Here is a 14,638-nt window from a genome sequence, read left to right as displayed (position 1 = left end):
AATAGAAAAAGAAAAAAAAAAGAAAGCTCCTGGCAGGCTAAGGGCACGTCCGGGTCTGCTTCGTGCAATGCAAACGCCCTACCGCTGTGCTATTGCTCAAGCCCCATCTGGGCAAGCTCTTGTGTATTATAAAAAGTGTCTAGGAAGGAAGCTTTCCCAGGTGCCCAAAGCAAATATTGTTTAGTGCGCTTGCGTGGCTCTCCCACGCCGGGGGGGGGAGGGCTGCCTATCGATTAGCTCTGCACTCAGCTGCTTTGCTTGGCAGCAGGAGGCCATCTTGCCTGGAGCCAGAAAGAGGTAGAGCCGAGACCGAAGGAAAGAGCATCTTAGGGCCGTCGGGGGCCTTCAAGAGCCAGAGGCAGCCCTGGAGGTGGTCCCTGATCTGGGCCTCGCTTTTGGATCGAAGAAGGGAAGGGGGGCAGGGAGAATATAGTGGGAAAGTCAGGGGTTGCTAAGCCGGGCTGGGCTGTGTTGCTATGGTTACGGGGAGGGGCGGGATCAAGCCTGATTGGTGGTTGTGACTCATCTAGGTGCTGCCTGGAACCTCACAAATCATTGGGTGGGGATCTCAAAGTCCTGCCCTGGCGGGACTCAAAAGTCCGAGGGCACCACTGCCTGACGGAAGGGGCGGGACTAGACAGATTCGTTTCGTTGAAACACTGACATGCCAGGGCCTGGTCCTGCAGGCTCCCTCGGGCAGACACACCAGTAAAGGAGACCGGGGAATGGCTGCGGTGTGGCAGCAGGTCTTAGCAGTGGACGCGAGGTGAGTCGTGGGGGTTGAGCCCTGGGGAAGGGAAGGTACTGTGGTGCATGCGCAATGGCGATAAGTGAGGCTGGGCTGAGAACTCGCCCTGTGCGGCGGCGTGGGGTGGGGCGGGGGTGGGGTGAGCATGCGTGGCAGGGTAGGGAGCATGGATACAAAAAGATGGTCTTGATAGGCTCTAAAGAGCATGCTGGGAAAATGCACTGCCTTGTGGACGTGGACCAAGACTGCATTGCTAGTCTTGGGGAGGGTGGTGGGGGCTCAGGATTGTGACATCTTATTCTCCACTATTGTCCCTCAAAATTCTTTTACCACTCTTATCACTTACCCAGTCTCACCCTATCACTATCCCATGCTAAGCTTGTCTTCATGATCCCTGCCATTGTCTACAGCTATTTGGTCATCCCGTACCAACTCCAAAGATTCACACTGCCTATATGTCCTCATCCTAACATAGTCATGCTCATTATTACTCCATCACACTAAAAGGAGCCCCATTACCACTGCTGATCACTTGCCTCCTTGATCCCAGTCGTTGCCATCCATCTCATTTTTCCTTCCCTGTCCCCTTAGTTGATTGATTCCTTCTGTTGTGCCTGCTGCATGCCCCTGCTCCTGTACTTATAGATACAACGCATACCGCACACCAACGTTTCCACAGTTTCGGACACAGTATATTCGGCGGCGCAGCCAGCTGCTGCGGGAGAATGCCAAGGCAGGGCATCCTCCGGCACTGCGTCGACAGTACCTGAGGTTGCGAAGTCAGCTGTTGGGCCAGCGCTACGGGCCTCTCTCTGAACCAGGCAGTGCTCGTGCTTATAGCAACAGCATCGTCCGCGGTAGCAGAACCACCCTTGACCGCATGGAGGTAAGCACCTTTCCATGTGTATGACATGTGCACACTTGCATCGTTATATTCACAAGCATCTGCTTCTTATTTGCCAAGTACTATTTAGCTCTTAGCATAAGTCAAGAGCCAAAAGTGACTATATAGGTGAAGTCACTAATTGACAGTAGAAGTAAGCAATCAGCAAACAAGATAAAAGTGATAAACAGTAGGGCTGGAACAATAGCACAGTGGGTAAGGCATTTGCCTTGCAGGCAGCCACTCCAGGATACACCTGGGTTCGATCCCCAGCATCTCATATGGGTTTGATTCCTGCCATCCCATATGGTCCCCCAGCCTGCCAGGAGCGATTTCCTGAGCAGAGAGCCAAGAGTAGCCCTGAGTGCTACCAGGTGTGGCCCAAAACCACCCACCAAAAAAAGGAAAAGAAAAAGAAAAGATCAACAGTAGACCAATTTTTTTTCTTTTGGTTTTTGGGCTACACCTGGTGACACTTGGGTTACTCCTGGCTATGTGCTCAGAAATCGCTCCTGGCTTTGGGAGACCATATGGGATGCTGGGGATTGAACCTAGGTCTATACTGGGTCAGCAGCATGCATGGCAAATGCCCTACCACTGCACTATCACTCCGGCCCTCAGTAAACCAATTAAGTCCATAATTTTTGGGACTTTTGAGCCATATCTACCTGTGCTAAGATTTTACTGCTGGCTCAGTATTTAAGGATCACTCCTGGTGGTGCTTGATGGATCCTACGTGATGCCAGATACTAAATTCTGTTCAGCTTTGTGCTTATTTTGGCTTATAAAATGTATGAAGATGGAAAGAGACTGAGGGATAAAGAGAATAAACCCTTCAGATAGGGGTGATTAGGAAAGACATCTGGTAAGACTGACAATTGAACTGAGATTTTATTTTTTGTTTTGAGGCAACACATGGTGGTATTTAGGGCTATATTCCTGATTCTGCTCAAGGTTTGTTTCTTTATTTTCTTTTTCGGCCACACCTGGTGATGCTCAGCGGTTACTCCTGGTTACTCAGAAATCACTCCTGGCTTGGGGGGACCATATGGGACCTCGGGGGATCCAACTGCGGTCTATCCTAGGTTAGCACATGCAAGGCAAATGCCCTACCACTTGTGCCACCACTCTGGCCCCAAGAAGTTTGTTTCTTTTGGAGCTGAGGGCACCAAGCTGGGGAGCAAACCCAGACCTCCTTAATGCAAAACATACACTCAGCCCAGAGAGATCTCTCTTGCTCACTCTCTCTCCTTTTTTGTTTTTGTTTCTGTTTTTAAGCCATACCTGGCACCACTCAAGTTATTCCTGGCTCTCCAATCAGAAATTAGTCCTGGTAGTCTTGGGGGACCATATAGGTTGTTTAGGATCAAACTTGGTTTGTCCAAATGCAAGGCAAATGCTCTACCACTATGCTATTGCTCCAGACCCCTCTGGTCCATTTTTCTTTCTTCTAATTATATTCATAGATTATACCAGCATCACTTAGGGCTTTACTTCTGGCTGGGTTTAAGGCAGTGGTCGGCAACCTGCGGCTTGCGAACCACATGTGGCTCTTTACACTTTTAATTTGGCTCTTCTGTGTCCCCGGCAGCCGCTCCAGGAGTTAGGACTCTGCTCCTAGCCTATGTCAGTGCGTGCCCTGTGCGGCTCTCAAAATAAATTTCAATCGTGGTTTTGGTGAGATTTGGCTCAGTTGAAAAAAAGGTTGCCGACCACTGGTTTAAGGGACATATAATATGCTGGGTAGTAAACTCAGGTCTGCCACATGCAAGGCAAATAACCTTTGACTATACTATCTCTCCATCTCTTTCTCTGACCCTTTGAGCTAAAATATGAATGGAGCAAGAGGCTGAGTGTTTTTCTTGGAATAATGTTCTTTTTATGCCTTTTTTTTTGGGGGGGGGACAGTTGCATCCATTGGTGCTCAAGGCCTACTTGCAGTTTTGAGCTCAGGACTCTCCTGGCTAGACTTTAGAACCCATGCAGTGCCAGGGGTCAAACCTGGGTTGGCTGTACAGGGCAAGTGCCCTAACTGCTGTATTATCTATTCAGCTCCAAAAGTGTTTATTGTAGTGGGCCGGAGTAATAGCACTGCAGTAGGGCATTTGCCTTACAGGCAACTGACTCAAGACGGACCCATGTTCAATTCCCGGCATCCCATCTAGTCCCCTGAGCCTGCGAGGAATGATTTCTGAGTGCAGAGCTAGGAGTAACCTCTGAGCACTGCCGAGTGTGGCCAATAAACAACAACAAAAAGAAATATAGTTGTATATATTCAAGGCTCTAGGCTGCATATTCTTTTTCTTTTTTCTTTTTTTTTTTTGGTTTTTGGGCCACACACTGATGCTCAGGGGTTACTCCTGGCTATGTGTTCAGAAATTGCTCCTGGCTTGGGGGACCATATAGGATGCTGGGGATTGAACCCAGGTCTGTCCTGGATCAGCCGCACGAAAGTAAAATGCCCTACTGCTGCGCTATCGCTCCAGACCCTGGGCTGCATATTCTTTAAAATATTTTTTTGTGAAGCATCGTAATTTATAGTGCTGTTAACAATAGGGTTTCATGCATATAATGTTTCAGTATCACACCCTTCATCAGAATGTTCAGTTCCTGCCAAAGCGATAACACAGTGGTAGGATGTTTGCCTTGCACGCAACTGACCCAGAACGGACTTTAGTTTGATACCCGGTGTCCCATATGGTCCCCCGAGCCAGGAGTGATTTCTGAGCACATAGCCAGGAGTAACTACTCTGAGTGTCACCAGGTGTGGCCCAAAAACCAAAAAAATATGTCCAGTTCCCTCTATCATTGTCTCAGGGTTCTCCTACTCCCTTCTCATCTCCCTGTCTCCCTAAGATGGTTCTTTAGACATGTTCTAAAGTTATTTTATCTTTAATTATTTTTTATTCCTTTACTATGTTTCTTTATGTCCCACATATGAGAGACATTCTATATCTGTCCCTTGCCTTTTGGCTAACTTCACTCAGCATGATGGATGCCCTCTAGTTCCATTTATATAGTGACATATTGCATGATCTCATCTTAAAGCTGAATAGTATTCCATTGTGAATATGCACCATGGTTTCTTTCTTCAATCATCTGTTCTGGGACACTCGAGTTATTTCCAGATTTTAGCTATATGGATAGTGCTGCAGTGAACATAGGAGTGCAGAGGTCTTTTCTGGATAGAGTTTTAGGGGCCCTTTTAAATAGATACCAAGAAGTGGATTTCCTGAATTGTACAGACTGTGTAGATTCTTAAACTGTTTTCTCAAGAAGCTCCCACCCTAACTGTCTGCCTACAGGACTTTGAGGATGATCCCCGGGCTCTAGGGGCCCGTGGGCACCGACGTTCTGTCAGCCGAGGCTCTTATCAGCTGCAGGCACAGATGAATCGGGCAGTCTACGAGGATAGGTAAGCATGTAGGCAGCTGAGGACTGGGGCTTTGTGAGGGGTTATGGCTGGCTGAAACCTAGTACCTAACTCCTGATACTTTCCATTCTTGTTGTGGCTCAGGCCCCCTGGCAGTGTGGTACCCACGTCTGCAGCCGAAGCAAGTCGAGCCATGGCTGGGGACACATCTCTGAGTGAGAACTATGCCTTTGCAGGCATGTATCATGTGTTCGACCAACATGTGGATGAAGCAGGTGAGTCAAATGCAGGGACCATCCTGCCATTATGTATTTTCATCAGCTGTGCCTGTTGTCCTATGCATGTTCTTTCAGCATTCACAGACTCTGGCCCTCCTCTGAAGGAGAATATGCCAAACAAAAAAGCAGCTTGCCTCAGTTGAGAAGCCCTCTGCCAAGAGGGCTACAAAGTCTTGGGGAACTTGGGGTGGGAGTCATCGTACAGTGGATAGGGTGCATGCTTTGCATGCACTTGTGTATAATTTCCAGCATCTCATATGTTTTGCTATCAATAATTCCTGAGTTCAGAGCCATGGAATTTGTGAGTAGTATTTCTGGGTGTGACCCAAAAGTTAATAAAAGTTTTGAGGACTTTTGACAACTGTGAAGGGCCTGAGCAGCTTAGAACACTCTATAGCTTCTGGAATTGGCAGTTACTTGGAAGAAATAAAGGTTGTTGGGGCAGAGAAAGCCACTTACTTAGGGAGGAGTGGGTTTAACAAAGGGCGCTTCCTTGGGAATTGTAAAGTGCTCAATGAGGGACCAGAGACAGTACAGCACAGAGAGACACTGTAGTATGGCACATAGCTGACCCTAACTCTATCTCTGGTACACCAAAGGGTACCCATAGCCTACCAGGAGTGATCCCTGAATGCTGAGCCAGTAGTAAATCCTAAACTGGGTGTGGCCCCTTTGAAGTCCCCCAAATTAAAAAATGCTCACTGGCACAGAGAAACTTGTTTTCATTGCTTGTGTTTTTTTGCAGTCTGTGATATTCCTGCTAAGATTTAGGAAACCATTGGCAAAGGGCTTTGGGGTTTCAGATGCCATTTTCAGCTAAGATCAAACAAACCAAACACTTTGCTGAGGCCAGTGTACCCAGAGTCATGGCCCCAAGTCTTAGTCCACATAGCCCTTTATTGACACATTGCCCATTGTGGGCAAGCATGATGAGCCCACACATAGCTCCTTGGCCTTGCAGTCCCACGTGTGCGCTTTGCCAATGATGATCGGCACCGCCTGGCCTGCTGCTCCCTGGATGGCAGCATCTCATTATGCCAACTGGTGCCTGCCCCCCCCACCGTTCTGCATGTCCTGCGGGGCCACACCCGTGGCGTCTCCGACTTCGCCTGGTCCCTATCCAATGACATTCTGGTGTCTACCTCCCTGGATGCTACCATGCGTATCTGGGCTTCTGAGGATGGCCGTTGTATCCGGGAGATTCCTGACCTTGATGGCGCCGAGCTACTCTGCTGCACCTTCCAGCCCGTCAACAACAACCTCACTGTGGTCAGATGCTAATTCAGCCTGTGTGCCTTGGGATGGGGGTGCCAGGCTGGGAGGGAAGTGGGTGGAGTCTTGTGATCTGTCTTGGATGAAGGACAGAACAGGAGAAGCAGATCTCAGACTGGGCTGGGGTAAAGGTTGGTGTGGGGAGCAAGGAGGGTTCTGAGTTGGGGAACTTGTCTCTGTGGTGACCCTCCTGCAGTCCAACCCCAGAATAGAGTTAGAGGACAGGGCAAGGAAAGAACCAAGTTGGCCATGTCTGAAGGGGGAACCTAGGTTAACAGCAAGAGTGAGCTTCCATCCTGAGATCCTTTATAGTGGCCACTATGGCAGCCCCAGTTATAGTCAGGGTGCCAAGAAGAGCCAGTGGGGAAGTATGTGAGCTCTTTTGGGCCTGAGGTAGCCCTGTGGTTTGCTCCCGTAGGAGCATTCTGGATCAGGGTCCCCTTTTTGTCCTGACAACAGCTGTCGACTCTTATTGCAAGGGGGTACTGGCTAGGGCCGGGGCCACCTGCTAAGTCCCAACTGTAGTGTCCAAGAGAGAGAAGCTAGTACCACTGGGGTCAGAGTCCAGAAAGTACCGAGGGTAGGGGCCTGGCCAATGGTGCCTGGGTCTCAACCTACAGGTGGGGAATGCAAAGCACAATGTACATGTGATGAACATCTCAACGGGCAAGAAAGTGAAGGGCGGCTCCAGCAAGCTGACAGGCCGTGTCCTTGCCCTATCCTTTGATGCGCCAGGCCGCCTTCTCTGGGCTGGTGATGACCGCGGCAGTATTTTCTCCTTCCTCTTTGACATGGCCACAGGTAGGGGGCTTGGGTGTGCATCTGGCTACTATGCATCCTAACACCCTGTTCTCATCCTTGATTTTGATGACCATCTCTGCTGTCCTCCCTGTATTTCCATAGGGAAGTTGACCAAAGCCAAACGTCTAGTGGTACATGAGGGTAGCCCTGTTACCAGCATTTCTGCCCGTTCCTGGGTCAGTCGGGAGGCCCGAGACCCCTCGCTGCTCATCAATGCTTGTCTCAACAAACTGCTGCTCTACAGGTGAGTGTCCTCAGCTGGGGCTACTTGGATCAAGAGCCTGGGAACTCCATCAGCCTCATTTCACTTGAGTGGAGGCCTGGCATACACATAAGATCTAATGATAATAGTTTAATATTGGTAATAGTAAAAGCAGTAGCCAAGCAAGTTTAAGGAACTCTTATGGGAGACAGGAACTTTGTTTTGTTTTGTTTTGTTTTTTTTGGGTCACACCCGGCGGTGCTCAGGGGTTACTCCTGGCTCTATGCTCAGAAGTCATTCCTGGCAGGCTCTGGGGACCATATGGGATGCTGGGATTTGAAATGGGGTTCATCCTGTGTTGGCCGCGTGCAAGACAAATGCCTTACCACTGTGCTATCGCTCCAGCCCCAAGAGACAGGAACTTTTAATAGCACCTTTTTTGGGTTTGTTTTTGGTCCACACCTGGCAGTGCTTAGGTCTTAATACTGACTCTGAACTCAGGGATCACTCCTGGAGAGTCTCAGGGAACCATATAGGGTGCTAGGGATCAAACCCAGTTTGGCTGCAGGCAAGACAAATGGTCTACCTACTATACTCACACTGACCCCTTGATGCATCTTATACATGATTTTGTTTAATCTTCATGACCCTAGGAGATGAACCAAAGAGCTGTATGCAGGATTTGTATGCAAAGAGGCCCAGATTTGATCCCTGATACCCCTAGATTCCTAAGCACCTCAATCCTGGAATAGTGGCATGATTGATTATCTTGTCCATTTTACAGATGAACAGATAGAGGGATTGAGTGTACTGACACACTCATACCATGTGACTTTTCTGGGGCTGGAGTGACACTACAGTGGACACAGCACTTTTGCCTTGCACATAGCCAACTGGGGTTTTCATTCTCTACACCACACTGGTTCCCCTGAGCTCTATCAGGAGTGATCCCTTAGTCCAGAGCCAGGATTAAGCCCTGAGCATTGCTATGTATGGCATAAAACCAAACCAAAACATTAAAAATAAATGCTTATTTTCTAACTGGCATTGGGATTTTTTTTTGTTTTGTTTTGTTTTGCTTTGGGGCATACTAGGTGGTGCTAAAGTTCTGTACTCAGGGATCACATCTGGCAATGATTGAAGAACAATATAGGATATTAGGGATTCAGCTCAGGTCTACTGGTAGGCAAGAGTCTTGCCTGCAGTACTATCTTTTCAGTTCCTCTATTGGATTTGGTGTTGTTGTTTTTTGTTTTGGGACCACACCTAACAACACTGAGGGGTTACTCCTCGCTCTGCACTCAGAAATCACTCCTGGTATGCTTGGGGGACCATATGGGATGCCAGAAATCAAACCTAGGTGTGTCATGGGTTGGCCACATGCAAGGCAAATGCCCTACTGCTGCACTATCTCTCTGGCCCTGGATTTATTGTTTTTTATTGTGTGGTGCCAAGGATTGAACCCAGGACCTTACACCTGCTGTACCACTTTACCCTTTTCACTTTAGGGTTTTTTATTTTTGCGGGGAGCCATACTTGGCTGTGCTCAGGAGATTGTGTTCAAAGATCACTTTTGATGCTATGGGGACCATATATGATGCCAGAGATTGAGTCTGGGTTGACTGCATTCAGTGCAAATGCCTTACCTGCTATACAGTGCTCCAGCCCCCTTTGAGTTGGTAGAAAACCTATGGTAGTCAAATGCAGCTTTTAACCTGGGCTGGCCATAAGTTAAATTGACCTGAAGAGCCTCAAAATTCATGGCTAGGCCCCAATCCAGGCTAATCTCTGGTACTGGTAGTGATCACTTAGGTTTGGGACACCTTGGTTGTGAATATTTAGAGAAGTGCAGTCAGTCCTGACAAGCCACTGCCCCACAGGATGCTTTATATTTTATTATAGTCTTTATTGTTTTTATTTATTTTTTGGATTGGGCCACTCTTGGCGGTGCTCTGGGTTACTTCTGGCTCGCCACTCAGAAATTGCATCTGGCAGGCTCGGGAAACCATATGGGATGCGAGGTATCGAACCTGGGTTGGCCAAATGCAAGGCAAACACCCTATCTGCTGTGCTATCACTCTGGCCCCTTATTATAGTTTTTAAAAATCTATATATAGGGGCTGGAGTAGTGTCACAAGTGGTAGGGCATTTGCCTTTACTCGCTGACCTAGGACGGACCGCAGTTCGATTCCCCCGGTGTCCCATATGGTCCTCCAAGAAAGGAGCGATTTCTGAGCACATAGCCAGGAGTAACCCCTGAGTGTCACCGAGTGTGGCCCCAAAACAAAAAACCCCAAACAAAAAAAAATAAAAATCTATAGATACCACATTTATACTTATAAGTTCTTAGGAAGTTGTTGAACAACACCCAGGAGTTCTTTTTTGGGTGGGTCACTCCTGGCAATGCTCAGAGACCCATGTGTTACTAGTGATTAATCCAGGACCTCCTGTATACAAAGCATGTGCCTCAACACTTTGAGTTCTGTCATCAGCCCTCCCTCCCTGCCTCCCTCCCTCCCTCCCTGCCTCCCTCCCTCCCTCCCTCCCTCCCTCCCTCCCTCCCTCCCTCCCTCCCTCCCTCCCTCCCTTCCTTCCTTCCTTCCTTCCTTCCTTCCTTCCTTCCTTCCTTCCTTCCTTCCTTCCCTCCTTTTTTTCTTTTCTTTTCTTTTTTTTTTGGTTTTTGGGCCACACCTGTTTGACGCTCAGGGCTCTGGGCTATGTGCCCAGAAATTGCTCTTGGCTTGGGGGGACCATATGGGACGCCGGGGGATCGAACTGCGTTCCGTCCTACGCTAGCGCTTGCAAGGCAGACACCTTACCTCTAGCACCACCTTCCCGGCCCCTCTTTTCTTTTGGTTTTTGGGCCACACCTGGCAGTGCTCAGAGGTTACTCTTGGCTCTGCACTCAGTAGTCCCTCTTCACAGACTTGAGGGACCATATGGGATGCTGAGGATCAAACCTGGGTCCGTTCCAGGTCAGCTGCACACAAGGCAAATGCCTTTACCACTGTGCTACCGCTGACCCCACCATTCGTCATTTCTTATATTTGATAAAGGCATTTAAACTAATTGTGAAGGGAGCTGACTTGGAGCCACATCTGGCAATGTTTAAGGCCTATTCTGGGCCTCAGAAGTGAGCCCTGGTATTCTTCAGGGGACCATCGGGTATGCCAGGGATGGAACCAGGGTTGTAGCCAACTCAACAACCAACTCAACTACATATAAGGCAAGTGCCTCATTTCCCATACTCTCTCTCTCAGATTCATACATATTGATTTTTGAGGAAGGGTCAGAGTTTCTCAAATGGACTCCTACATCTATTCCCACCCCCTTTTTGTCTTAGGGGCCACACCTGACAGTGTTTAGGGTTACACCTCACTCTCTGCTCAGGGGTGACTCCTAGCAGGGCTCACTGACCATATGGGGTGTTGGGAGTCGAACCACTGTTGGACACATGCAAGGCAAACACCCTGCCTACTATACTATTTCTCTGACTCCTCCTCCTGCCTTCTTGTCCACATTTTTCTTTTCTTTTCTTTTTTTTTTGATTTTGGGCCACACCCGGTGATGCTGAGGGGCTATGTGCTCAGAAACCACTCCTGGTTTGGGGGACCATATGAGACACTGGGGATCAAACCGTGGTCCATCCTGGGTCAGCTGCGTGCAAGGCAAATGCCCTACTGCTGCGCCATCACCCCAGCCCCACACATTTTGCTTTTCTCAACAGACAGTGCTTGTTGGCTTTTCCATAGGTCACCCACAGTCTTACGGGTTCATCTTAAAACGCTGTGCAGTGTTGTGGAATGCAGTGCTAATTTGATTGCTCAGTCATGTCCCCACTCTGCCTGACACCCCTGAAGGATTTGTTGGAGGCCCTTAGAATGGGATGCTGGCCTGTGATGCTGCATAGGCTGCTATTATTTTGGTTTGCAAGCCATACTTTGCAATGATCAAGATTTACTTTTGGTTCTGCACTTAGAAATTACCTCTAGTGGGGCCGGAGAGATAACATGGAGGTAAGGCGTTTGCCTTTCATGAAGGAGGTCATCGGTTTGAATCCCGGAGCCCCATATGGTCCCCTGTGCCTGCCAGGAGCAATTTCTGAGCCTGGAGCCAGAAATAACCCCTGAGCACTGCTGGGTGTGACCCAAAAACCAAAAAAAAAAAAAAAAAGAAAGAAAGAAATTACCTCTAGCAGTGTTTGCAAAACATAAGGGATACTAAGGTTCGAATCCAGATCTGGCATATGCAAGGCAAATGCCCTACCTACTGGACTATTAACATTGTTCTGAGAGGCTGCTATTTGTATCAGTCAAGTCTGCATTTCTACTCAACTTCCTGTCAGTCCTAAAGCGTTACAGGTTTATCCAGTTGTCACCAAACGGCATTGATGTTACAGACCTTGAAAATATGTATAGGCACCTAGGTGCCAGGATGGGGATACAAGGATACACAGTGGTTGAACTTTAACTTCCCTCAGGGTGCAGCCCTGAGTCATGCCCTACCTCCTCTTAGGGTGGTAGACAATGAAGGAACCCTGCAGCTGAAGAGAAGCTTCCCCATTGAGCAGAGCTCACATCCTGTGCGCAGTATTTTCTGCCCTCTCATGTCCTTTCGCCAGGGGGCCTGTGTAGGTGAGTCCCTGTGACAGGGAGCTTTGGGATATGGGGGTGTTGGGAAAGGGGCAGGGATCAATACTGGGATCTGCTTCAGACTTCACCATGCCCTGTCTACCTGGACTTCAAGACCTCTCCCTGCTACCATTAACCTCAGATTCAGAAAACTTACACTTGGAATACAGATGCCCCCCATCCCACTTTCCCAACAGCCTAGAAACTGTCCTGCCTAAAGACTCCTTCCTAAGCATTCAGGCTCTGGATTCCCGATAAAAACTGCCAAATGACTTCCCACCTTGGCCAGAAATCCCTCAACACCTCGCACATTTCAGTTTTCTCTTTCTGGGTGGCCCCTCCACATGTTGCCTCATGTTCTGATGGGGATGAACTCCTTCTCCTCTGGGCAGTGACAGGCAGCGAGGACATGTGCGTGCATTTCTTCGATGTGGAGCGAGCAGCAAAGGCTGCCGTCAACAAACTACAAGGCCATAGTGCTCCCGTGCTGGATGTCAGCTTCAACTGTGATGAAAGCCTGCTGGCCTCCAGTGATGCCAGTGGCATGGTCATCGTCTGGCGGCGGGAGCAGAAGTAGGAGCCCATTAGCTCCTTCCAGCCAGTCTTGGGTTTGTAAATAAAATTTCTTTGCTGTGCTTATGGGCTGGTTCCCAAGTGGCTTGGGGGTGGGGAGGGTGCAGGTCTAGGTCCCAGGAAAGAATGGGGGTTCACTTGCCCACTCACACATCAACTGATTTCTTTTGACACCCATGTCTTTACACTGGTCATGTCCAGGCACCATGTGGAAGTGCCATGTAGTCATACCATAGGCAGATGGCACTGATTTTGTGCCAGGAACTGTTCTCAGCTGGGATTGGGGTGGGCCCTACTTTCCACTGACAGTGGGAGGGAAGGAAATTCACCAATAGGAAACTGCAGGAATTGGGGTGGGATTTGGAAAGGGGGGCCTGCTAGGGGAAATCACTGGGTGGTTTTGAGCAGAGGAAGAACAGATTTGGGTCAGTTAACTGAGTTTGGGAATAAGATAGTTTGGAGTGGGCTTACTGGCCTGTTTGTGCTCAGATTTCTTTTTATTTATGTTTTGGTTATTTTGGCCACACCCAATGACGTTCTTGGCTATATGCTCAGAAATTGCTCCTGGCTTGGGGGACTATATGGGATGCTGAGGGATCAAACCGAGATCTGTACTAGGTTAGCGAGTGCAAGGCCCTCCTGCTTGCACCACCGCTCTGGCCCCTGTGCTGAGATTTCTTGACTGCTGGGAGACTGCTCTGGATGAATGTTGCCCCTCTGTGAAGTCTCCATTTCATCCTCTGTACAACTTATGATATAAAATGTTCACAAAACTCTTGGACCGGCTCAATAATTTGACGTAATTAAAGTTTGCTTCTCATTATGGCTGACTAAGTGCTGAAATGATGGGAGTCAGAATGGGACTAAAGAGCATGTGAATGGGGGTGGTTTCCTAGTACATTAAGGTGATTGGGAGCTGTGCTAAGCCATAGATTTTGGAAGGGCTTGATTTCTAAATACCTGGTTGGCTGATGAAGCAGTAATAACCCATCTCATCTTACCCTGTATTCTTAGGGAATCCTAACAAACCCAGAATCATTAGTAATGATTCTTTTTTTCGGGGAGGGGGGGAAGCTATACTCAATGGTGCTTACTCTTGGCACTGCATTCAGGGATAACTACTGGTGAACTTATGGAACCATATAGAGTACTGAGGATCGAACTCAGGAAAACCATGTGCCTTATCTGCTGTACTATCTGGCACTGTAGTAACTGATTTTACATTTCTTTGGCAGGTGATACAACTGTTGGGTCATACCCAGTGATGCTCAGGGATTACTTCTTCCTCTTTGCTCATTGATAAGTATTGGTGGTGCTTGGTAGGACCATATGCAGTACACTCAAGCATCTTACTATCTGTCAGTACTATCTGGCCAAAATATAGTAGCCAGTTTCTTTTTCCTGTTTTTTTGGCGGGTATTGGGAACTACGCCTGGCAATATTCAGGGATAACTCCTGTCAGTTCTCAGGACATAATATGTGATGCTAAGGTTGAACTAGGGTCAGCTGTGTGTGAAGAAAGTGCCTTAACCCCTGTACTATCTCACTGGTCCCACTCTAGCCCCTTGAATAAGCATTTGAAGAGTTTTAAATTATTTACTAAAGTTATAATGTATATACATTTGATCCAGGAATTATATTTAATAGGAAGATTTTTGGTTTAGTCCCAGTGGGACTTGGGATACTCCCAGCGAGGTCTTTGATTACTTCTGTCTCTGGATTACTTCTAGCAGTGCTCATTGCACTGGTCCAGCTGTTGCATGCTCTGCCCTTTCTGGTTCAGGAAATTATTTTTCTAATTTACTTTTTTAGGGATGGAGCAATGGTAAAGCAGGTAGGGCACTTTCCTTGCACATAGGTGACCCAGGTTCAAACCC

The 14,638-nt window shown here is 48.2% G+C and overlaps 1 protein-coding gene across 2 annotated transcripts; it reads left to right on the top strand.

Annotated features, from left to right (window-relative positions):
* Window positions 1–567: 567 nt before the first annotated feature.
* On the top strand, window positions 568–13,584 carry WDR13 (WD repeat domain 13). Of its 2 annotated transcripts, none has more exons than XM_049767291.1 (9): window positions 568–766; window positions 1,394–1,634; window positions 4,937–5,046; window positions 5,149–5,279; window positions 6,244–6,551; window positions 7,175–7,355; window positions 7,458–7,599; window positions 12,073–12,191; window positions 12,581–13,584. In XM_049767291.1, the coding sequence occupies exons 1-9, from the start codon at window positions 726–728 to the stop codon at window positions 12,763–12,765; spliced, it is 1,458 nt and encodes a 485-aa protein (XP_049623248.1). In that variant the 5' UTR covers window positions 568–725; the 3' UTR covers window positions 12,766–13,584. The 2 variants fall into 2 exon arrangements, with proteins under 2 accessions (XP_049623248.1, XP_049623247.1); XM_049767290.1 differs by having other exon boundaries at window positions 663–766; window positions 1,428–1,634.
* The last annotated feature ends 1,054 nt before the right edge of the window (window positions 13,585–14,638 follow it).

This window comes from Suncus etruscus, chromosome X, assembly GCF_024139225.1.
Source record: "Suncus etruscus isolate mSunEtr1 chromosome X, mSunEtr1.pri.cur, whole genome shotgun sequence".
Taxonomy (NCBI): domain Eukaryota; kingdom Metazoa; phylum Chordata; class Mammalia; order Eulipotyphla; family Soricidae; genus Suncus; species Suncus etruscus.
The sequence above is the reverse complement of the archived record's forward strand: the minus strand, read 5'-3'. Positions and strand labels throughout refer to the sequence as shown.